General features: G+C 38.1%; 1 protein-coding gene and 1 long non-coding RNA gene across 2 annotated transcripts in view; both read left to right on the plus strand.

Moving 5' to 3' along the window:
• Window positions 1-24,833, plus strand: part of LOC128518710 (sialoadhesin-like) — a 1,187,000-nt gene that overhangs the window by 115,444 nt on the left and 1,046,723 nt on the right. Inside the window, exon 7 of the mRNA XM_053491953.1 lies at window positions 12,487-12,499. Coding sequence (XP_053347928.1) covers window positions 12,487-12,499 — 13 coding nt within the window. The remainder of the gene's footprint in view (window positions 1-12,486; window positions 12,500-24,833) is intronic.
• On the plus strand, window positions 19,039-23,195 carry LOC128518566 (uncharacterized). Its single transcript, XR_008357750.1, has 5 exons — window positions 19,039-19,148; window positions 19,260-19,296; window positions 19,391-19,468; window positions 22,479-22,582; window positions 22,754-23,195. It is a non-coding gene; the product is annotated as an uncharacterized LOC128518566 (long non-coding RNA).

Consider the following 24,833-nt stretch of genomic DNA (forward strand, 5'->3'; position numbering starts at 1 on the left):
CAGCACTACATTAAATGTTTTTACACTTAAATATATTAACCGTTTCTATGGTGGTCCTTATTCACTCCTGATTTCTGCTAACGGCTAGATATTGTTTTAATATAGATAGTAGCGAGTTTGTTACAGTGGCGCCCAACACGGATCCCGAAGATTTACATATATATTTTGTGTAATTTACATTTTTATTGTTGCTGTTAGCCAGCCTCCTCTTATACTATTTTACACTCTGCATTACACTCACTTAAGGGTTGGGTAAACATTCTGTTTGTTAAAGGTAAATTGGGGCAAGTCATGGCCGAGTCCGATGCACGAGCTGAAGAAGGGTCGGTAGCTCACGACTTTACAGCAGGCCCTTTCTTGACGCTTTTTGAGCCCATTCAAGACGTGGGCCCACAAGGTGACAATAGGGTAGAGCAACCGCTCACTGATGAAGAGCTGCCTCCATCTTCTCCTCCCGTCGACGCTGAAGACGACCAAAGCCTCATTTCCATGATGCTAGCAGCCCACCTCGATCAGATAGAGATGACTCTGGTGCTGGGAGACAAAATCACCTGGCGAATGGATGAGCTGTCGGATCGGGTGGGTGAGCTGCAATGCATTCACAACACAGAGGTATTAACCTACCAATGTAAACTGGAGAATGCCCTGTTGGAGATGCAGCAACTGTGTCACAGTGCAAAAGCAGTGTGGGGAGCAGTTATATAACGTAGGCCTTTCCATGGTGGAGTGCATGAAGAGGCGAGACTCACAGTTGAGAGCCATGATGAGTGCGCAACTGGCTGCTACCTCCACTCCTTATCCTCCCTCTCCTAGTAGCTGCTCACACCCTCCTACTTCCAAACCACCTGTAAAGCAAGTCTCCATGTATGTGGCCAACCCATTGCCCCAAGTGTCTGATGCCACCAACTCCGCCATCTCCAGCCTGGTAAGCAACGCCTCCCTGTCTGAAGAACATAAATATCAGTTGCAGGAGCTGCTGTTAGAATGGCCGACAGTGTGCACTGACCGAATTGGCCACACCAAGGCAATCACCCACCATATATATACCCCACAGACGAAAGACCAGTCAGTAAAAAGGCATACCCTGTTCCTGTCTACAAACAGCAAATTGTGGAGCAAGAGGTCACCAAGATGCTGGAAGCAGGTATCATTAGGCCATCCACCGTGCCGTGGGCTGCCCTGGTCGTGCTGGTGGGTAAAAGGGACGGTGGAACCTGTTTTTGTGTGGACTTTAGGGCCCTTAACAGCAAAACACCGCTGGACAGCTTCCCTATGCCCCAGGTCCATGAAATCTTGGAAGCGCTCTATGGGGCCACTGTTTTCAGCTCTTTGGATCTGTTTTAGCTGAGGCTATTGGAAAATATTGCTTCATCTATATAGATGACATTGTTGTCTACTCGAAGGATACCATTTTTCACCTTGACCATCTCCGACAGGTATTCTCCCTTCTCGAAGCTGCTGGCCTCACACTCAATCAAAAAAGTGCAACCTTTGTCAGGAATCTCTCTTTTCTGGGACACATTATTTCAGCTGAAGGCATAAGAACGGAAGAAGCCAAAGTAGCGGCAATTCAAACTTACCCCATTCCCCGCAACCTGAAGGAGCATCAACGCTTCATAGGGCTGGCTGGCTGGTACTATCGGTTCATACGCCACTTCTCAGAGCGTGCTGCTCCTTTGCACGCCTCGAAGAAGAAAGGAGCCAAGTGGGTGTGGAGCCCCAAATGTCAGTCAGCCTTCAAAGACATAAGAACAGCTCTGCAAAACACTTCAGTTTTAACATCTTCAGCCGTCCCTTCAAGGTGCAGACAGATGCCAGCAACGTTGGCCTGGGGGCAGTACTCACCCAGGATCCCGAGGATAACACGTGATCGCGTATGCTGCACGGAGCTGAAACCAGGTATTCTGCATCAGAAAAGGAATTTCTGGCAGTAGTGGGGGCGGTGGAGAAATAGCGCCAGTACCTGGAGGGGAAACCATTCACCATCATTACAGATCACGGAGCTTTGACTTGGGTTTTTATTCAGCCAAACCCTTCCTCACGCCTAACTCGATGGGTGCTTAGGCTACAGGCTTTCGAATTTGTAGTCTAGTACCGTAAGGGGCAGTGCAACACCGTTCCTGATTCTCTGTCACGGCGCTGGCACGGAGAGACCACGGACGCCCATCTGGCGGTACACCAAGGCAATGATCTGCAGTGGGGTCTGCCATGTGACAGGGGGGAGCTGGAGAAGGCTCAGAAGGAGGATGAGGCGCATCACGCACTGTGGAGAGCGGCAAAGTTGGATTCTTATGTGAAGAAGATACACTATTGCGTAATGAACCAGTTTCAGTATCATCAGATCCCTAAGAAAGATGGGTGTAGTCTCCTTCAGCTGGTCATCCCAACATCACTCCGGCCTCAATATCTGCAGTACGCCCACGACAATCCTCTCAGTGGTCATCTGGGGCGGATGAAGACCCTGCGGAGGCTGCTGGAGGTTGCCTACTGACCGGAAATATGCCACAACGTCTGGGAGTATTGCAGAAACTGTGTAATCTGTCAGAAATACAAACCCCGTATAAGTAAGCTGGCAGGTCTACTACAAAGCACACCCATGGTGAAACCTGGTTACATGTTGGGGGTAGACATCATGGGTCCTTTTCCACACTCATCCCGGCTCAACGAACATTTACTAGTGGTCGTAGATTACTGCAGCAAATGGGTCGAGATGTTTCCTATGAGAACAGCAAAGGCTCACAACATAACCAACATTTTAACCAAGGAGATTTTCACACGGTGGGGCACACCAGCTTACCTGGTTTCTGATAGAGGTCCGCAGTTTACTTCCCAGCTGCTTAACACCATCTGCCGGCAATGGGGCGTCACCCAGAAGCTCACCACCAACATTACAGAACAGACTAACCGGACACTAAAATTCATGATTGCAGCATTCATCAAAGACAACCACAAACAGTGGGACAAATGGCTTCCAGAGTTCTGGTTTGATATCAACACAGCCTGGCAGGAAAGCACTGACTACAACCCCAGCTGAGATAGCACTGGGATGCAAACTAAAAGGACCATTGGAAAGCATGGTGCATCAAAACATCACACCTGATCACCCAGCCTATTCCATAGTGGAGCGGCAGGAAGCTCTGTTCCAGGCTGTCCAGAGCAATGTGGCCCGTGCCCAGGAACGGCAGGCAAAGTACTACAACCTCAGACAACGTGCTGTCACGTACCATGAGGGCAACCTTGTCACGATCCGTGCTTATCCTCAGTTTCGGGCAGAGGATTCTCACATGGCCAAGCTAGCTCCAAAATGGAAGGGGCCTGCCAAAATCATCAAAGTCCTTAATAAGGTAAACTACCAGGTGCAGATGATTAATCAAGCCGGGCCATTCACGGTCTATTCGGCGAATCTCAAACCCTTTTATGGCGAAGTCACGCCTTTTTCCTAGGGGGAGGGGGTGTAACAGACAGTTGCCTAGTTACGAGCTCACGGCCAGTGGGGGCGGGGCGTGGAGCGGAGCGGCCTCTGGTTGTGTTTATTTTACTTATAGACTTGGGTTGAGAGAGAAAGGACTCTGTATAAGTGCGAACACGGACTGTATGAATGTGGTATGTGTGGCCAGCGAGTCAGTGGTAATTTGTACAGCACTACATTAAATGTTTATACACTATAATAATATATAATGCTATATTAACCGTTTCTATGGTGGTCCTTATTCACTCCTGATTTCCGCTAACGGCTAGCTATTGTTTTACTATAAATAGTAGCGAGTTTGTTACAGTGTATGTGTGAGAAATAAGTGTATGTGTCTAGATAATAAGGATGACCAAGAATGTGATCCCTGCTTACAGTATGTTTATATACAGGCAGTTCTTGCATTGTCAACATAGTTTTATAAATAGATGATATAGTTAAAAAAAAACAAAACTATTTTTTTAAATCACTTAATACACAACCCATGATACTAATGCTATTTAAAATAAATAAATAAATTAATTAATAAAACTAGTTATTGCAATATCAAAACATCCTAATAATCCTTAAAGACATGGTAACATCTGTAATTTAGCTATACTGATAGTTGTAGATACGGAATACAAATGCAGGCCATGTATTTTACATTACGGTGTATTTTATCTAGTTCCTTTTAATAAACTGGTAGATAATATTTTAAAGCGAAGTAAAGCTTAAACTTCTGGTTGGGTGTGTTTTCGCTGATGTTTTTTTTTTTTACTGGTAGTCAAAAATCAACATAAATTGATTAATGGCGCATAATATCTGGAACAAATATCTGTCCATAAGGATCAGTATTTCTTTAGTCATTTAACTATAACATTCCCCCATCAAAGATCTGATGGGGCATTAATCACTTATCACAACTGTGAATAAATGTGGCAGCAGAGACAGTTTAAATCCCCATAAACATTCTTACTTGAAAACAATACTAAAACAATGAAACATTTCAGAGGGTTAGCGGTTGTTATCAGGACAGGAATCACCTACAGGATACTACTGTATTTTTCACTGGTTATATTTTTTGCCTTATCTATGGGTCTCAATCACAAATTCAGCCAACGCTGTAAACAGATGACACAACAACTTATATACTCTGAAAATCAAGTTTTATTGGAACATTTGAATAAATATATACAAAAAAATAAATAAATAAATCACCAATTATTGCTAAAACCAGCCTGTGGCTGTTCAGGGTCAAGTTTACGGGGCTTCTCAGTCTTTCATTAATTCTACTTCTGACTCAAAACCAATATGGCTTATTAAAGATGCACTGTTTTATTAGACATGGCTGTTTTGTAATGTTCAGCAAAATAAACACTGTCTATGGTTCAAATATACTGTGAACGTCTGAAAATTATGATGTAATAAACACAAGTCTCTTCAGATCCTTCTGCACTAATGTTATCATGGTGTAAATTATTAACATATTGATGTATTTTACTTGCAGACAAAATAGACAATGTGTCTGTTTAGTATTTCTTTTGAACAGCTGTGTTCATAGGTTTAATCAGCTATTTACAATACAACGTTAATGCCCTAATGGTTAAAGTGCCATAGGTGTATGTGTGTGTGCTCTTGCAATCGTCAGGTTTGCACATACTCTATTTGTACTGTACACTAGTGATGGGTCGTTTATGTTCTTTTTAAACTATTCTTTAACGTGACTCAGAAGAACGAGTAGTCTCGGAGAGTGATTTGTTCATTTTCTACGGGCCAAATGCGCAAATCATTGCAAAACCTCCTTGGTTATACACAGGAAACAGAAATGAGTAATTACCTTTGAGTCCGAATCATTTGTTCTTTTGTCACAAGACTCCCATAGACACTATTCAGTGCAATGCATGGGAAACAAAATTGAACGGTTCTTCTTAATGACTCTTCTACTCCTAGTTGTTCGTTCTTTTGTTACGCGACTCCCATAGACGCCGTACAGTGCAATAGATGCAAAAGAATGAACAATTCGGACCAAAAGATATGGGAGGTGAGATACACATTCTGTTTCTTATAATATGTCCTTAGCTGTATTGTAATATTTTCATTACTGGAACTAAAGCCAAAATTTGTGTATGTAGACGTGTTGGGGGTCTGTTCATTGAAAATGTAACATTTTATTTCTGAACAAAAGAACGAAATTAAATGACCCCCCCCCCCAAAAAAAAAAAAAAAAAAAAAAGATTTGTTAATTTTAATGAACGAGATTCAAAGAGCCGAGTCACCAATGTCACGTTCTGTTCGTGTTGGACTGTGGGCATGGTGTGGCAGGCATAGAAACAGAGAGGGATGATGTTGAACAAAAGTCTTTAATCATAAACAAACCAATCAAACAAAACATGACCAAAGTTGGCTTTACTTGGGAGCATATGAACAAAACCAATAATCAACTAATACATGGACAAGGGAATACACACACACACACACACTAATATACAGTACAGACATGGGATACAAACCAGACAAGACGGACTAAACAGACTAGAGGACTAAACACAAGGGACAATACATGCTAGGGGCTAAACACACACAAGACAGACTTGGCTAGGTCTACTAGCTGTTATGCACATTAGGAGCTAAGCTAGCTAGTAGCTAAACAGACTACCTGCTAAACAGGCTAGTAGCCAGAGACCCAAGGGATGAACAGACTAGGTACACAGCAGACTAAGGATGTAACAGACTAAGAACTCTAAAGGTTAATAGCTAAACAGGTTAGTTCCTTAACAGGCTATAATCTAAACGGACAAGGAGACTAGACAGACTCGAAGACTAGACAGACTATGATCTAAGCAGGTTAGTAGTGCACTGATTAGTATTTATACAGACTAAGAGCTAAACATGCAAAGGGGGTTACTTACACATGAGGGTAAACACAAAAGGTTAATTCTCCTAGAGGCTAATCCTGCTAGGAGACACAGAGACAAACTAAATAATGACAAATATAAACTTCACTTAAAGCTCCATAAACCAAATGCCAACTAAACAAACTAAAACAGAACATAACTAGAGAAACCAAGAACCCACTTAACAGAACAGAAATTAACATTAATGCTCGACCCAGTTTCTTCTTCTTCTTCTTCTGTTTTAATGGCGGTTGGCATCCAACGTTAAGGTGCATTACCGCCACCTACTGTACTGGAGTGTGGGTCTGACTCCGCTACCTCCCACGCAAAAAAAATAAATAAATAAATAATAATAATAATAATAATAGTAAATTCTCCCCTTCACACACATACTAATTATATTCTGTTAATTAAACCAGTTATTCTCAAAAAATGTAATACACTTCTATTATTATGACCATTAAGCATGTCTGCAATATTAATTCCAACTTGTCCTTGTTCCTTAGCTTCTTCCTTCAATATTTCTCTTTCTGTAATGTACTTTGGACAATGACATAGTATGTGTTCCACTGATTCCTCCTCCTGACAATGATCACATAATCCAGTTGGATGTTTCCCTATTAGATGTAATGTTTTATTCAATCCTGAGTGTCCCATTCTTAATCGAGTAATTATACCTTCAGTTTTATTATCTCCTTTACACTTCCTTCTATTTCCTACTTTCTTTTGAATTCTGTAATAATGCCTACCCGTTATCTCCTTATCCCAGTTATACTGCCATTCCTTTATTATATTATTTCTAACTATTGCTTTTACTTCAGATTTACTATACAGGATTTCCATAATTTCATCTATATCACATGCCTCTTTGGCTAAAACATCTGCAGCTTCATTTCCTTTGACTCCTATATGTGCTGGAACCCACATGAATACTATTACTGTATTTCTCTGTAGTCTAAATAAAATTTCATAAATTTCATATATGCAATCCTGTCTATACTGTGACGATAATGCTTTAATTGACATCAATGCTGAACTGGAGTCTGAGCATATAACTGCTTTCTTCAGTCCACTTTCCTCTATCCAGTACAAAGCAGTTATTATAGCCATTAACTCTACTGTATATATTGATAGATGATCTGTTGTCCTTTTCTTTATTGAAACCCCAACTTCTGGTATAAAAACACCAAAACCAGTTTTTCCTGTATCCATCTTCTTGGATCCATCTGTATAAATTGCAGTATACTCATGATATATTGTCTTTATTCTCTCTTCTATCATTCCTGACATATTCGCTATATTTTTATAATCACTACTCCTATCTAGTAAATCCAAATCCATAAAAGCCACAGGAAATAACCATGGTGGTGTTACTGCTACTGGTCTTGATACATTAAATCCTTTATTATTCAATCCCATTTCTTTAGCCACTTCTACGCTATCCCATCCAAAAAAATTCTTTTGATCTTTCTCATATTCCCAACTTGGATTAAGAACACTTTTTGCTGGATTTCCATTTTCTGATTGACCTTGCAGATTAATCCAGTAGTTCATCATGAGCTGTTTTCTTCTTAATCGCAAAGGTACTTCTCCCATCTCTACATGAAGTGCTGCTATCGGTGTAGTTTTATATGCTCCACTACATATCCTTAAAGCTTGGGCTTGAACAACTTCTATTTTTTGTAGTGCCGTCTTGGAGGCTCTCCCATATATAAAACATCCATAGTCTAACACTGATCGTATTAATGCTATATTTATTTTCCTTAACCCATTTCTACTAGCTCCCCAATCTCTTCCAGTCAAACATCTCATTATATTAATTATTTTTTTACATTTGTCAACTATTCTATTGATATGTTCAATCCACGTTAATTTTGTATCCAACCACATCCCCAAAAATTTAAATGACTTTACCTGTTCCAGTTTTTGCTCATACATTTTAACTTCTATATTATCTATTATTTTTTTCTTAGTAAACAATACTACTTTTGTCTTTTCAACAGATAATTTAAAACCCCATGAATATGACCACTCCTCTACTAAGTTTATAGCCTCTTGTATCCTTTGCTTTACATGTGCAACATTCCTTCCTCTCTTCCAGAGAGCTCCATCATCCGCAAATAATGATCGCCCAATATCACTTTGCACATGTGAAAAAATGTCATTTATCATTATTGTAAAAAGAATTGGACTTATCACGCTCCCTTGCGGAGTTCCATTCTCCACTACATATTTCCCTGAAAATGCTGATCCAATCCTGACTTGAATAGTCCTACCAAATAAAAAGTCTTTAACCCACTTAAACATTCTTCCTGTGATTCCTAATTTATCTAAATTAATTAAAACTCCTTCTTTCCATACCATATCATATGCTTTCTCTATGTCTATAAACACTGCCGCTACCACCTCTTTATTAACCTGCGCTTTTCTAATTTCTGTTTCCAAACTTATTATAGGGTCCATAGTACTTCTCCCTCTTCTGAATCCGCTTTGGTACATTGAAATGATTCCTCTACTTTCTACATAATGAGTTAATCTTTCTGTTATCATTCTTTCCATCACCTTTCCAATATGAGAAGTAAGTGCTATCGGTCTATAATTACTAGGATCTACTGCATCCTTTCCTGGTTTCTTAATGGGAATAATAATCGCTTCTTTCCAGCTACTAGGAAGTTTCCCCTCTTCCCATACCTTATTATACAATCCCAGCAACTTACCTAAAGCCAGTACATCTAAATGTTTTAACATCTCATAACATATATTATCTTTTCCTGGAGCTGTCGCCCCAAATGTTCCTAATGCCCTCTTCAATTCTCCTATACTAAACAGAGCTTCCATTGCATTGTCTGTACTTTCTCTTTCCTCATCAATACTAGGATATCCCTCTTTTGTTCTTTCCCTTCTTCTTTTTCCATTTTCTGTTAAATTACTTGAACTATGAATTTTAATAAGTTCTCTTGCTATCATTTCTGCCTTCTCTTTTTCTGTAATTGCTGTTTCTTCTCCTGCTTTTAATACTGGATACTGCCATTCCTTTTTAATCCCTCTCATACTCTTTATCATACCCCATATTTCTTCAATTGGTGTTGACCTTCCTATTTTACTACAGTATTTCCTCCAACTCTGCTTCTTTGCTTCCTTAATGGTCTTCCTCACTATTGCTTGTGCCTTTTTATACTTTATTAAATTTTGAATGTTATGCGTTTTCTTTAACTGCTTAAATGTTCTATTCCTCTCTCTAACAGCCTCGCTACACTCATTTGTCCACCAAGGTACTGCTCTCCTCTTCATGCTGCCTTTATTTTGAGGTATAGTCTTTCTAGCCACTTTTATAATGATTTCTCTAATCTTTTTATCTATCTCCTCTACCTCTTCATTTAGATCAACTTCCATACTTTCTACATTACAAAGGTACATAAACATTCCCCATTGGGCCTTACTAAATATCCACTTCTCTATCCTTCCCCTTTCCTCTTTTTTCCCTTTCCATATTAACTGACTACTCACCGGGAAATGATCACTCCCTAATGTGGACTCTTCCCAAACTTCCCAGTTACACATATCTCCTAGACTTCTAGATACCAACGTTAAGTCTAACTCTGACACCTTACCTCTATGTAGATCAACTCTAGTTCCTCTACCATCATTTATACAGACCATGTTCATTTCTTCTAACAGTATCTCAATTACCCTTCCATTCTCATCTATCCTCTCCCCTCCCCATAATGGACTATGCGCATTAAAATCTCCACATATAATTACCCTTCGTTCATAAATTCCTTTAATTTGTCTTATTTTATCAATATCCAATTTCCTACAAGGATTATAGTAATTAATAATTATCAACTCTACCCCTTTAATCCATACCATTATTACTATGTACTCCTGATTACTTCCTTTTTCTATTTCTCTAAAAGATATACCCTCCTGAATAAATGTTACACATCCCCCTCCTATTCCTTCACTTCTATCATGTCTAATACTTACATACCCGTATATCTTAAATTCTAAATTAATCTTCAACCATGACTCTTGAATACATATAACATCAGGTTTATTTGGTAACTCTTCAATATATTTTTTAAACTCCTGTCCGTTTGCCAAAAGACTTCTCGCATTCCATTGCAATATAATTGCCATAATTATTTATGTAATCTAAGTATTATCTTGACTTGCTTGTGCATTCAGATTATTCCTTACCTCTTCCCATGTTAATTCACTAACTTCAAGATGATGTACAGCAGCCTTTACTATTATCTGAATTCTTTCTGTCTTTGATTTGATTTCCATTGTAGCATTTATTACACCTGCAATAAATGTTACCAATTTTTTAACATCTATTAGTGTTTTCTTCTCATTCATTTCTTCTTGTACTTCCATATTTTGTCTTGTCATTCCCAATCCTCCTTCCGCTCCTCCTTTTTGATTTACTCTTTTTACTGCTTCTGCATATGTTATCTTGTCTTTTGTTTTAATTTGTTGAATTTCTCTCTCTCTCTTCCTTATTGCACACCCTCCATATGCTACACTATGATTTCCTCCACAGTTGCAGCATTTTGGTTGTGTATTAACATTGCATTCTTCATATCCATGATTTTCTCCACATCTCGCACATCTTTTCTTCCCTTTACACACTTTGGCCACATGCCCAAATCTTTGACAATTGTAACATCTTACTGGGTTTGGTATGTATTCCCTTACACTGTAGTTCATATATCCTAGCGTCACTCTTGTTGGGAGCCGCTCTTCATCGAACACAATCATAATCCCCTCACTATCACTCCTTGTACCATCCCTCGTTGTTTGTAAACGTCTAACTTCTTTGATCTTTCCGCCTCGCATATTTGATTTAATATCATCCAAATTTATTCCGATTGGAATTCCCCAGATTACTCCTTTAGTCCATTTACTTCCTTCTCCGATATTACTCACAATTAATACTTTGTATTTACCGATTTCCTTGATTTTCTTTGCTTTTCCTCTTTCAATCAATAGATTCCCATCTCTTAACACTTTGGCCATGCAAATATCTCCCACTTGATTTTTCAATATTGTTGTCAGTTTTATTGGATTCATTGATGATATTCCATTGCCTTCGCCAAACCTAAGCACAATTTTGTATGACATTGACTCTTGATTCCTTTCCTCTTGTCTGCCTCTTAATTCATCCAAGTTTCTAGCTTTTTTTGCATTGATTCCATCAAATTCACTTCCTCTTTTATTTTTTGATCTCGTTGATTCTTGGCTCATTTCCATACTATCATCACTGTTTTCCGTTTTACAATCTCCCCATTCAGGCCCATTTCCAGTACAGCTGTGCCTTACGGCCATTCCTTTTCTTACTTCTCTTACTTTCCCAATTTTAGACCACATATTTCGATCTTGATCTCCAGCACACTTGTTCTTCTTTCTTTCTTTTCCATCCAGTAATTCAGAATTCTTTAACTTTTGGATTGTTTGCACAGTTTTCACCATTCCGGTCTACCAGCCAGCTCAAACACTTCCGGTCGCGACCTGAACATCGACCCTCGACCCAGTTTCCCAGAACAAACAGGTATTTATAACAAGGCTAATGAGCTGCCTTGGTTCAGGTGCGCACTCACGTCACCTGACCAAGGTGCCTTCTGGGAAACTGAGTCTACAAACTAAAACTACAAACTAAAAACAGTGCCCTCTGGTGGGCAACCCTTACAACTAACATGATTCAAACTTACCATCTATGGAACTCCAAAGCGTTCAAAATTAAATAAATAAATAGGACATGATAAATCACTTTATGAATAAATAAGACACATATATGTAATATGAGAATGATATTGTGAAATAATGGAATATATTTTGAAAAAAAGCTTATTATTGTGAAATATATTGCACTCTGCTATATAAATTTACTTATTATTATGACATAATATTTTTCCCAATAAAAGATTATTTCAAAGTCAGTTTTTATTTCAAAATCCCGTTTTTTAGGATGGCCTATTTATTTCATAATGCGACTTTTTAGCAGAATGAATCGTTCTGTCAATCAGCGCCAGTGGGTTGGACCTGCGGGCCTATTGGCTGATTCTTTAACATCGATTAGTTTTCCTGTATACCTGCTCCGCGGACCGCTGCTACAGCTAGCAATAATGTACTAGGCAGTGGCGGACTGGCCGTCTGGAGTACCGGTCGTTCTCCCGGTGGGCTGCTGGTCAATGTGGCCGGCCCAGTCAGTACGTAAATTTATTTTAAAAATGACGGAAACTAAAATATTGCTTCTCTTTTTTTATGCAGATAGATAAGTGCGTTAATTGTACGGGTGCCGCCGATAAAGTGCGTGTGTTTTGTAACGGCCAATACTATGTTATGTCACATTATGTATGTACAGTATGTTGCCCTTTATGAGTTGCTGCGCGTGTCCGCTGAGGAAGTGTGCGCGTGAGGAGGTGTGTGTGAGCGTGAGGAGGAGAGAACAGAGCAGGAGCTCAGCTGTGCTGCTCCCCACCGAAACGCTCTTTAGTTTTACCCTTTTCTTTTACTGTATGTTTTATATTATAATTTTGTGACGCAAAAAAAGGCTGATAAAGGTTTTGTGCTGAACACTATTGTTGGCTCTGAGCTTTTTTTTCCCGGCTATCCGGCCCAAAGCGGCACAGTTTGTGTGCATGTGAATGTATTGTAATCCTATTCCATACGTGTTCTGAAACCACGCCCCCTTTCACTTTTAATTTACAGAGGGAGAGATATGGATTATTTCTCGATACAGCAAAGAATGAATAATTGCCATGGATGAAAATTGAAAAAAAAGAAAAGGTGGAGCTAAAAATTTACGTGAAAAGAAGGGGGAAAAAAGCTTTAAAAGCAGATGCTGTGAAATTCTTCAAATTAGCAGATTATGCCTTTTGCGTGAGGGGAAATTACAGTTCCACAGGCTCTGACAGCTCTAACATTACGGTCAGGGACAGCGAGTCTGGATCCAGCAGCCTCAGGGTCAGTGATGATGACCAACTCCCCTTCTTTACCCAACACCTCTCCCCTTATATACCCGAGCCAAGTGAAAATCAACTGAACAGATAAACTGGAATAAAATCAGAGGCAGCATCAGCTCGGGCTAGTAAACTAGTTACTCATTTTAATTATTATTGTAGTCAATATTAATTTTAAATAAGGCTAAGAAAATATTATTTTGAAATAATATTGACTACAATAATAATTACTAGCATGAGCTGATGCTGCTACTGATTTTATTCCAGATTATCTGTTCAGTTTGATTGACATCATTTTCACTCTGGTAGATCAGGGGAGAGGTGTTGGTCATCAGCAGGCACTGGTTCATCATCACTGACCTGCTGCACTTGCAGCTTACACTGATTGGTGTACACGTGCTTGCTGACACACTGAGTGGTGTATCTTACACTGACTGCACCAAGATGATCCTCCCTGACCTGCTAAAATATTGTCTTTATAGTTTTTTATGTTGTTTGTCTTAATGTTCTTTCCTTTGTTTTACAGTTTGGGGTCATTTGCAAATTTCTTTGTTTTTGTTTAGTGATTTATTTTCTACATTCTACAACAATACTGGGGATTTCAAAACTATAAAATAACACATATGGAATTAGTTAATTACGTAACAACAAGAAAAACTACAGGTAGTTGTTATTTTAAGACACAGAGGTCAGCCTTTCTGTAATAGTTCTTGCAAGAACAGTATTGTGTCGAGTGCATTTGCAAAATCCGTCAAGCACCATAATGAAACTGGCTCTCATGAAGACCATCCCAGAAGGGCGAGACCAAAACCTACCTCTGCCGCAGACGAGAAGTTCATTTAGAGTTATCAGCCTGAAAAATGACCAACTAACAGCACCTCAGATTAGAGGCGTTATGAAGTCTTTACAGAGCAGAAGTACCACCATATGCAGCAAAATAAATATGTTATCATTGTGTAAATTATTAACATATTGATGTCTTTTAATTAAGGACAAAAATAGACCCTGCGCTTGTGTTTAGGACTGATGCTGAACAGCTGTGTTCATAGGTTTAATCAATGATTTACAAGACGACAGTTAAAGTGCCACATACAAACATTTTTGGATGGAGAGGTGTGTCTGTGTGCACTCCTGCATTTCTCAGTTGGCTTTAACACAAACACATTTGCACATGGACAAGTCTAAAAAAAAAAAAAAACCTCCCCCCGCCAAAAAGAAAACACTGAACAATTAGCACCATGTCATAGTCAGTATTCTCCACTGAGGTTTCTCACCTTACACTCCTCCTAAGTTTGTGCTCTTTTGATGGAGTTCTTATAACCAAAACATTTATTTATACTGAGAAAAAATTATTATGGGTCACATAATCACAAACTAGCACAGATACATATGATCAAGTGTTTAACTGTTGTTTTCATAATAATAATAATTATTATTATTATTATTATTATTAGCCCAACTCTTTGACTATTTAAAGCAAAGTTGTCTCTCATTTTTCTGCCCATTGAAGTAGTTGTTTCAAGTAAATGTTTTTTTTTTAAATACCCAAACAATCCCCCAACAATTAAAATACGCAAACATGACTTAAAAATATTTATTCTTTCAAAACCCTAGTAAAACTTAATTTGTATAAAACAGGTGAATACATGTTGTATTTTGCTTAAAGGTCAGTAAAATGAATAACTATCAAAAATGGAACAGTTTAAGTCTTTGTTTCCCCCAAATTATCAGACGTTTTATGTTTATAATATAGACTTAACCAAACATCATTTTAAACATCACCCCCTACTACAGTACCCTCAACAGCTTTATTAGTAGCTCCAAAATATATAAGCATTAGTTCTTCAAAGCCAAGCTATAATTTCCCGATTATTATATGCCCCCCCACTCCTTAACTGATAAACGCATCAGGGTTTTTATCCAGCTTTAAACCTGCATGTAGTCATGTAAATCATGGACTACATCACATTATATTCCAGTCATATAAATAACCTGCAGATTACTGTAACTCCAGACTTGGTAAACAGACCATTAAAGCCCCATTTACACAAAACAATTCTGATTTGTTGCCTACATCTAATTTTTTTGACCGTCTGTTTACACGTTTTTTTTTAACTATGACCCATATCTGATTCAAGTGTTTACACTTGCCATACCATCTGAAACATTCCGCAAACTTAAGGGAAGGTTCTTGCGCTACACACTAGTCAAGATAGACAAAGGTCACCTTGGTTTTAAAAACACAATGCCAAAAACACATATGAAGGTAGCCTAAAACCAATCTCAAAATATTGTATGCATACATTTTTTTTTCTTGTTTACATGGACATAGAACATTGCCAATATGTTTCACATATGAGCAAAAAATCGGAATTGGATCACATTTAACTGACAGTGTAAACGTAGCTTAAGTCACATCTGACCGCTGCTGGTGCCAGTGATATTCAAAACGTCCGAAAAAGGGGGGGTGGGTTTTTAAAATCACGTAATTGCAACTCAGCGCAGCTAACTTGCTGGCTTGTTTTAACGTGTTCTGGAGAACAAAGCGGCATCTAGTGGTGGCACCAGGTAAATGAATAGATAGAACTTGAATGGGCGTGTTTACTGTGAAATCTTGACACGCCTTCTGGCAGGAGAGGAAGGGGGGATCACGCCATCCAAAGCCACACACCATTCGCACGCCATTCACTCAGCCTCGGCTATTTGAAGTAGCTCCTACTGTGTTTGTGCGTGTGTATGAGTGTTTTAGTGTACACACGTGTGTGTGTGTGTGTGTGAGTGTGTGAGTGTTAACATTTGTGATGTGTACGTGCGTAAAATAGGCTGCAGATGCTGGAAAATAAGCATCGCACTATAATGTTAGTCAATGTGATGTCACTAACCGTGTCACTGAATATAATGTCACTCAATACAAGGCCACACAAGAGTTATTAACCATTTTTTAGCATAAGTTTAAGGCATTGTTCTAAAAAAGCAACACGCTCTAAAGAAATTCAAGAACAGACATGTATGAGTCTGGAGGTGCTAGGACTCCAGCGAACCACGGGTATGGCGTTATATTTATGCCACAATCCTGAGTGCACAATTTTAACATTCTGAGAGCAGACACAGCACTCTATGCGTGTGCAGACAACCCGGTTCTGCCCGTGCAATGTCTCCCCTGTGCGCTTACCGCGTTTTCTGCACGCTCGCTCAACATCTTTTTTGTTTATAATTTAATTATAATTTTCTTTTAATTTTGTAAAGCTGCTTTGACATAATGACTATTTTTTAAAGCACTATACAAATAAAATTTTATTAAATTTTATTCCGTTATGCGGTCAATAGTGCCAGCTGATCAGAGAAGAAACAGCCAATCAGAAGTAGTGTGTAAGTCTGTGATTGGCCAGATTTGTGGCACTTTTTTTTAACACTGGACAAAAGTTGAGCGAGTGTGCGGGCAGAGTCAAGCATGCACAGAAAAAAGTTGTTGCACACACGCAGGGAAAACACGTTTAACACGCAGAGGAGACACTGCACACGCGCAGAGTGCTTTGTCTGCTCCCAAAATGTCAAAACTGTGCGCTCAGGATTGTGGCATGAATATAACGCCATAACAAGGGGAGCCATTATGCATAGTTGCATAAATAGTGTATTTTTTTTCCTTTTATTTGTTTAATTGGGTTATCTTCATACAGTATTAAGTGCGCCAGGTGGCGCAAATTGACATTTTCATTCAACGCAGTTTTTAAATATTATTTGAGCTTAAGTCATAAAAATGTCATATGTTGTTTTGAAGAAATACTACAGTGATGTAATTTACACATCCGAGTACTTTATTCAACAAACATGAAAAATCAGAGCCAGAGCTATTGACATTTACTGTGCAATAATGAGTTTAAAAAAAAGTTAAATATATTTAATGAATTAATTTGTGATGTCTTTGGTTTTGTTAGTAGTGATGAAGGCAATCATGCCATCTCATCATTTCCACAGCAGTGGATGCGCCAATAATTCACGTTTCATACAAAATGTTTATGTAAAAGAAGACATTTAGCTTTTTATAAGTATATATTTTTTATGTCTGTGAGGCAAATATAAACAGAGTTTTGGTTTATTTTTCCAATGCGCTCAAGTTCACCGAAACCAATAAGGAAAAGCGTAAACCCTGTTTACTTTAATTATTTTACAAAATCATAATGTTTTGTCGTCATTGTGAGTGCACTTAAATAAAAGAAGAGTCTTATAAAGGATATGTAGCTTGTAAAGTTTTATTATATTACTGTATATTTTGCACATTAATCTGACAACACATCCACTTTTTCTGATGCACACCCAGAGTCTGTTTTCTGGCTACGCGAGTGTTACACATTAAAATCTATAGGTTCATTGTGTTAACGTTTAATTTGCCTAAATTCAATTTTAATAAGATTGAATTTAATTTCAATTCTAAATTTGTACTGTAATTTTAGTACTAATAATAATAATAATACATTTTATTTATAATGCACTTTATATTTGAAACAAATCAAAAAGTTCTACAAAATTAATTCGACCAGAAAGCTCTAATAAAAAGATAAGTTTTAGGACCAGATTTAGAGGCATCAACAGTTTGTGGCATCCTCAGATACTCAGGGAGAGCATTCCACAGTCTGGGTGCAGCTGAGCAAAAAGCTCGATCTCCCATGGGATGAAGTTTAGTTTTAGGAGTTTTCAAAAAATGTACTGATGCAGAGCGGAGGTTGCGTGTGGACGTATGTGAGGAAATATGTTCTTTTAGGTAGGGAGGGACATCCCCATAAATACACTGGTAGGGAAGAAGGGCAACCTTGTAATCAATTCTAAATGAAACAGGGAGCCAGTGAAGAGATTTAAGAATGGGCGTAATATGGTCGTATTTACGCCCTCTCATCAGGATCCTAGCAGCACTGTTCTGAATATACTGCAGCTTTTGAAGGGTTTTTCCAGTAGTCCCAATGAGAGGTGCATTGCAGAAGTCCAGCAGTTTTGCTACCAGCACTCACGTTTGCTGATGCAGAAAAGTTAGTCCATGCGTTTGTCTCCTCCAGAGTAATACTGTGCAATAGTAGTACTGTGATTATGAATTTATTTAATTACAATGTTTCAATTGATTTTATCCGCTACTACGCACAGCTTTAAAGGAGCTGCGGCTTATTAATCCTTGAGAGAATGAACTAAGGTTTGAGGCGTCTGTCTTTAGTTATCTAGCGCCACTCAGCTATAAAAGCCAGCCAACGCACAAACCCAACTGCTGCCGTGAGACGCAGCGGTAAAACCAGTATACCACTTGAGTACCATCTGTATATCAGATAAAAATATTCAGCCAAATAAGTAAATGTAAAAAGTCCTTGTAAACATTAACATTAAACGGTATACTTGTGTCCCCACTGTAAGGTTTTCTGACATTGTGTGCACTTTCCAATGTCATTATCTCTTATTGCTATGTCATTAGTCCATAAACCAGCTTCCTCATTGCATTACCTCATTCCTTATTTGGTAATACTTCCTCGAACCGTGTTGCTGAAAATATACAGAGAACGTTCTTACACCCATTGTGTCCACCTATCAAGCAATGATTTATTCTGTTAAAGTTGATTAGAGACGCAAAAACATTACTAGAAAATGCTAATAGCACTAATAGCAAAGTATTATTACCTATTTAGAAAACAATATAGAGTTGTTGTTTTTTTAAGTAACAGTTTTTTCCTTTTTACTAATAGTTCTCACAGAAGTTGAGGAGGGCTCAGTAAAGGTGCAGAAGCTGAATGCTGTATGGGGAGCTGCTGCACTCGTTCCTGCTCTGCTTCTCTCCATTCTTACTGCCGTTCTGTGCATTAAGTGAGTCACTAATTTTTTTAAATTTTCCTTAAGATACCACAAACCTAATCCACTGTTAAGTCTTAGCTGAATGAAGCAGAATTAAAAGAAACACTCATGTTTTCATGTCAGGAGGAAGAGAGCAGCTGAAAGAGACACAGACATTCAGGTACTGAGAGAACTTTTCTCTTCATTAACCCCTACATAAAGATCATATAAATGTGTTATTGATTTAAAACTAAACAAAGTTTTAATTCTCTCAGAGTATTTCAATGCCTGGAGATGACACATACACAGCACTGAACCACATGACCATGTCTCCGGATTATGACACTCTGCAAGTATGTACAGTACACTGCCTGGCCAAAAAAAAAGGGGGAAAAATCATTCACTTTAAGATTTCATTCCATCACCTTTACCTTTGATTACAACACACACTGTAAACCCTAATGTTGTCTTTACTTATACAATCAAGTAATGTTGACTAAACATTACTTAAAATTTTGCATTTTAGACCCATCACTTAAAAATATAAGTTAATTTAACTTATTTACCATCAAAATGCATAAACTTAAGATTTCAAGTGTTGTGAACTCAAAATCATGATTAATCCTTTGGGGGAAAAAGCATTTTCAAAAGGTCAATTTTCACAAATGTGAATGTGGTGTGGGCGGGGCGGCGGCTGACGACCAGCATGCTTTGCGGGGATGTCGGTGTGTTCACCATGTTGGGGAAGGGTGTTTGGGTTAGTGGCTTCGGCCCTGTTTGTGTGTGTGGGTAAGGGGTGATGGGTGAAATGTGCTCTGGTTCATGCTGAGGCTGAATTGGATGGTGGTTCCTGTGTGAATGTACTGCTCATGCCGTACATGCTGTGTGCCTAATAAAATACTCTCCAACATTCTTTCCGGTGGAAAATTGTGGCATTTTGTCAATAAAAAAAATCTAAGCTTAAAAATGCTGTTCATTGTTTTATTTCAGTTCGGTGTGCACAAAGCTTGCAGTCAAATATAAGAACATTGTTTAACAGGTTTAAGTTACATTTTCATGTTGAGTTAACTTAAATATATAAGTACACTTAAAAAAAATTTATACCAAGTGAACGCAATTTTTTAAGTACATTAAATAAGTGCTAAGTTTGTTGAACTAAATGATTTAAGTACAGTCTACAAAACCGCCAAGTTAAATAAACTTAAATATGCAAGTTTTGGAAGATTCCATTACTCAATTAAATTGAGGCAACGAGTTTACTCAATCAAATTAGTCCAATTAACTTATTAGGGTTTTCAGTGCACCCAATGTATGTGAATATGATTCCTCGTGCTCCCAGAGCCACTCTTTAACAATTTGAGTCCTGGAAGATGTGTTGTGGAAATTTCTGTAAAATTTATAATTGAGAACAAAATACTCTCTTCGAAGTGGACAGACAGACTTTTTTTCCCCCACAAACAAATGCCATCGAGTCAAGGATAAAAAAAAAAAAGCAATGACAATAAGTTTAAATAATATTAACACTTCTAAAAGCACTGTTGCCTTGCACCTCAAGGAAGCCTGTGGGAAGAAAAACTCTTTATGGGATTTTATCTTTCTATGGGATATTGCCACGTGACATTGCTGAGCTTAGACCTGAGCAACTGAAGCAACTCCAGATTATAGCACTGCCCCCAGAGGCTTGTACAGTGGGCACTATGCATGATCGGTGTATCACTTAATGCGCTTTCCTTCTTACCTTTCCCTTCTTACGTCCATCGCTCTGAAATAGAGACAATTCACTGTTAAAGTGCCACTATTATGCTTTTTCAAGTATTTTCTTTCATGCATTGTGTCATGTAGCCGTATGTGAACATAAACTATCTGCACTATCTGTGACGTTGACAGTGCACGATAAATGAAGTTTTTGTCTATTAAAAAAAAGAATCGGCTCACAATCGCCTAAACGAGTCATTAGCCGTTGGATCCACGTCACTTGCTCGCCATCTTACAATTAACGTTACCACACACTTGTTAATGTGACCGACCATTCATGCCAGGTTAAACACTTTGTAATATAAAAAAACAATAAAAAACGAGAGCACACACAATCCTTTTTAAATGTTTGTTCTCCACCATTCACCAAAACTGAACTCTAATACTCGCGAAGTGCGCATGCCTATCCACGGCAAGCCCAAAGGGAAAAAATGCCAAAGAGTAAGGGCACGGAGCATGCGCACTTTGCATACACACACACACAAAATGCATGAGTAGTAATGGTGGACTAGCGCTGCCGTTATTTGTTTGGACAAGAGAAGGAGAGATTGCTGTGGATCATTTTTTTTTCAAAGATTTTTTAACCGGATTATCTTTGACTGGAGATATTCCCCGTCATCGGCCTCTCGGTCTTCATTAACCCCGGTGATACTGAACCATACTCCTCTAACACACATACTGTACAATAAACACGGACTTCGGATATTTTCCACTCACTCGCATTCATCCACACATACAGTTTATTATATGTAGTTGGTAAATATTGTTTACATATTTGTTTGGTTGTGGTGCACCTTTTTCGTTTACTTTATTTAGTTTTGTATAATACATGTTTGCTTTATCTACTTGTTTGTGTTTGTCCTTTTTGCTCACCGGCTTTTTAACGCAACACCAACACAAAGATAAAAGACCTTTCGATTTTTGTAGCCACAGTTAATATAAAATTAGCTGGTTGTTACACGGTAAAATCGACGCCATCTTTTCTATGTATTGACGGGTCTCCAAAGCAGTCGTTCAGTTATGGTAATGGGCGTTTAGTTTTCCGACACACGCTGTAGCGGTAGTCCAATCATAAATCACCGCGCCATCTGACCAATCACAGCAGTGAGGCCTCACGGAAAGGAGGGGTTTAGACAGACTGAATCTTCAAACTGCTTCACACGAGTCGCTTACAAATCATTTAGAAATGGGGTAAAATTAATCTATTTTTAGAGAAAACTGAAGTGTTTTTTGACCTTGCATACATGTAAACTACATGTAAAATAGTGTTTTAAGCTGTTTTACCTTTAAAATGGCATAATTGGGCTCTTTAAATATAATGTAGCTATGATTTTTTACTGCTGATTGTTTTTACCATGCAGCTGGGAGGATAGCTAACACTATCCTCCCAGGTTTTATAATTTGTTGATTGGGTTCTTAACCCAGGTTTAACAAGTTTAAATATAGTTTTTTTTTGTTTTTTTTTTTTGCTTGATTCAACCCTATAGTTTGACCCGTCTGAAAGGGCAACTTTCTTTTTCCTTTTTGGCAGGTAGTGTGGGTATTAGATGTTCGGAGTGTTAAGAGTGTGGAAGTGTTTAGTTCTCTAAATATTTGTTTCACCCTTAGAATGTTCAACACACTGCCAGTGACACTTATGCAACTCTAAACCCTGCAACCATGTCCTCTGATTATGATACTCTTCAGGTATGATACTCTGTGATACTCTGAGGGTAAGTCTGTAGTGTGATTGTGTGTGTGTGTGTGTGTGTGTGTGTGTGTGTGTGTGTGTGTGTGTAATTACACTGACCTGTTTACTTATGGCATTTTAAGTGTTTGTACATGTGACATGTGTGTAACCCCAAATAACCATACCTGTTATTTAATTTTTCTGCCTTTTACAGAAGTGACGTGGTCAGATGTTTGAAGCCAGCATCTCAACTGGCTACTCGACTCAGTGGGAAGAAGTGCTCCAGACCTGGAGAATAATACCTGTTGTGACTTTATCTTCAGCATCATGAACAGCACAGGAAGGATACTCAGGGGCAGAGTTTCAGGATTAGAGTTAAACAGCATTAGAATGTCAGAACAAATACATGCATTAAGTAATTATTACTTGTTTGTTATTTAAGCAGTTTCACTAGTTCGTCATTCCATTTTTACAAATTTAATGTATTGTATATATTATTTCTAAATAGTTCTAAGCAGTCTCTGGCAAAAGAATTTCCATTATCTAATCTTACCTTTCCTTACCTTAAAGCAAATTACTCTTTTAATGACTTGAGTATGGGCCAGGTCAGATGTCATGTCCTGTGTCTAAGGCAAATACGTTATTCTGATCCAATAAAAAAAAAATTGTGTGGTTTTTTTTTTTTGTTGTTGTTGTTGATGTTTTTTTTTTTTTTTTTGGCAGGGCAGTGTATGTTTTTAATTTCAAACAAAAGGAGGACATGTAAATGACAGCACAAGCAAGCAAAGCAAATGCTGAAATCCTGCTTGGTCTTGTCTTACTTTAAGACAGGAAAAGTGTTAAAATGTGATGAAAGGAAAAGTAAATTTAAAGTTACTTAGAGAAAACAGTCAACAACCCCTAACTCCAAGCTAGTTGCACACACAGGCCATAAGATGGTGCCATTATCAAGACTCTTTACATATACACATTTCAATACAAGATTGAGTTTGTAATCATTCAGCTGCATCCACCAGTAATACCCGAACATTTACTAACTTTTATTCAATTCAACTCCACTTTGTTAGTATAGCACTTTTACAGTAACAAAAAACATCATCAAAAAGCATTTTTAATTTAACTCTAATGAACAACCCAGAGTTGATGTTGACAAGAAACAAAAGACTTGCAGAGATGACATGAGAAAGAATCCTTGAGGAGAACCAGAGGCAAAAAGAAATACATTCTCATTTGGTTGATATCAGAAAGCTCATAAATAAATGCCTGCCACAAATAACTGTGCTATATTGTCAATACATAAGTATTACAGTATATATATTATGGCATATAAAATATATTAGTTAACATGAAATGCACTTTGTTTAGGTTACTGTACTATAATACCATTGAAGATTTAAGTAAAAATTTTTCTTGATGATTTTAGTCTTAAAACTATGAGAACAATTGCAGTTATAAGCCATCATTGTACAGTGTCGTTATTTACAGCGGGGAAAATAAGTATTTAGTTTCTTTATGTTTAAAGAATAATACATTTAATAAATAAGTTTTAATAAATTTTGACTTGAAAAACAAACAAGACTTGGTTTACGAGTACAGAGTATCATGTATCACACATGCGCTTCTTCTTCTGATGCTGAGCCCCATGTGATCACAACTGAGCCAAGGTTTTTTTTTTTTTTTTTGTGCTGCGAAAATCCGTGCACGCGTGTACTGTTTACTATAACACCATGACCATGTGTGTGCGCGTAAAACATTTTATTTTGTGTTTGTATGCGTGTGTGTACAGCATGTGTGTAAAGTAAAAGCAAGTCTCATTAGAGAGGTTAAAAATAAATTTTCTCTCTCTGCTGAAGGCTTAGCCTGCTCTTGTGTCTGCTCTACACAGAAACACTGCTTTGTCGCGATTCTTTTCAAAGGTACAATGCAGATTAATTTGCTTTAGTTTTACTTTATATCAGTGATTCCATTAGTGTGTTGCTCGATCGAGTGTCATTAGAGAGATTTCTTGTTTATTTTCCTGATAAAACAGCATTTCCGTTGTGTGTGCACATGCGAAAAGAGTGGAGGAGGGGTAACTGTAAGATGAGAAGTGGAAGAGGGAAGCTTACTTTAGAGTCACACACACACACATACAGTACACAGTGCCTACGTGCACAAATGGAAACACTTATCTGTCGGTATTTATTTTCACTTATTTTAAAGGTAAAGTGCAGGTTAATTTGTTTTATTTTTTCACTTAATATTTTGTGTACATTTTTTATGTATTTATTTTTTTGGGGCTGTGGAACAAATAA

Source organism: Clarias gariepinus, chromosome 3 (genome assembly GCF_024256425.1).
Source record: "Clarias gariepinus isolate MV-2021 ecotype Netherlands chromosome 3, CGAR_prim_01v2, whole genome shotgun sequence".
Taxonomy (NCBI): domain Eukaryota; kingdom Metazoa; phylum Chordata; class Actinopteri; order Siluriformes; family Clariidae; genus Clarias; species Clarias gariepinus.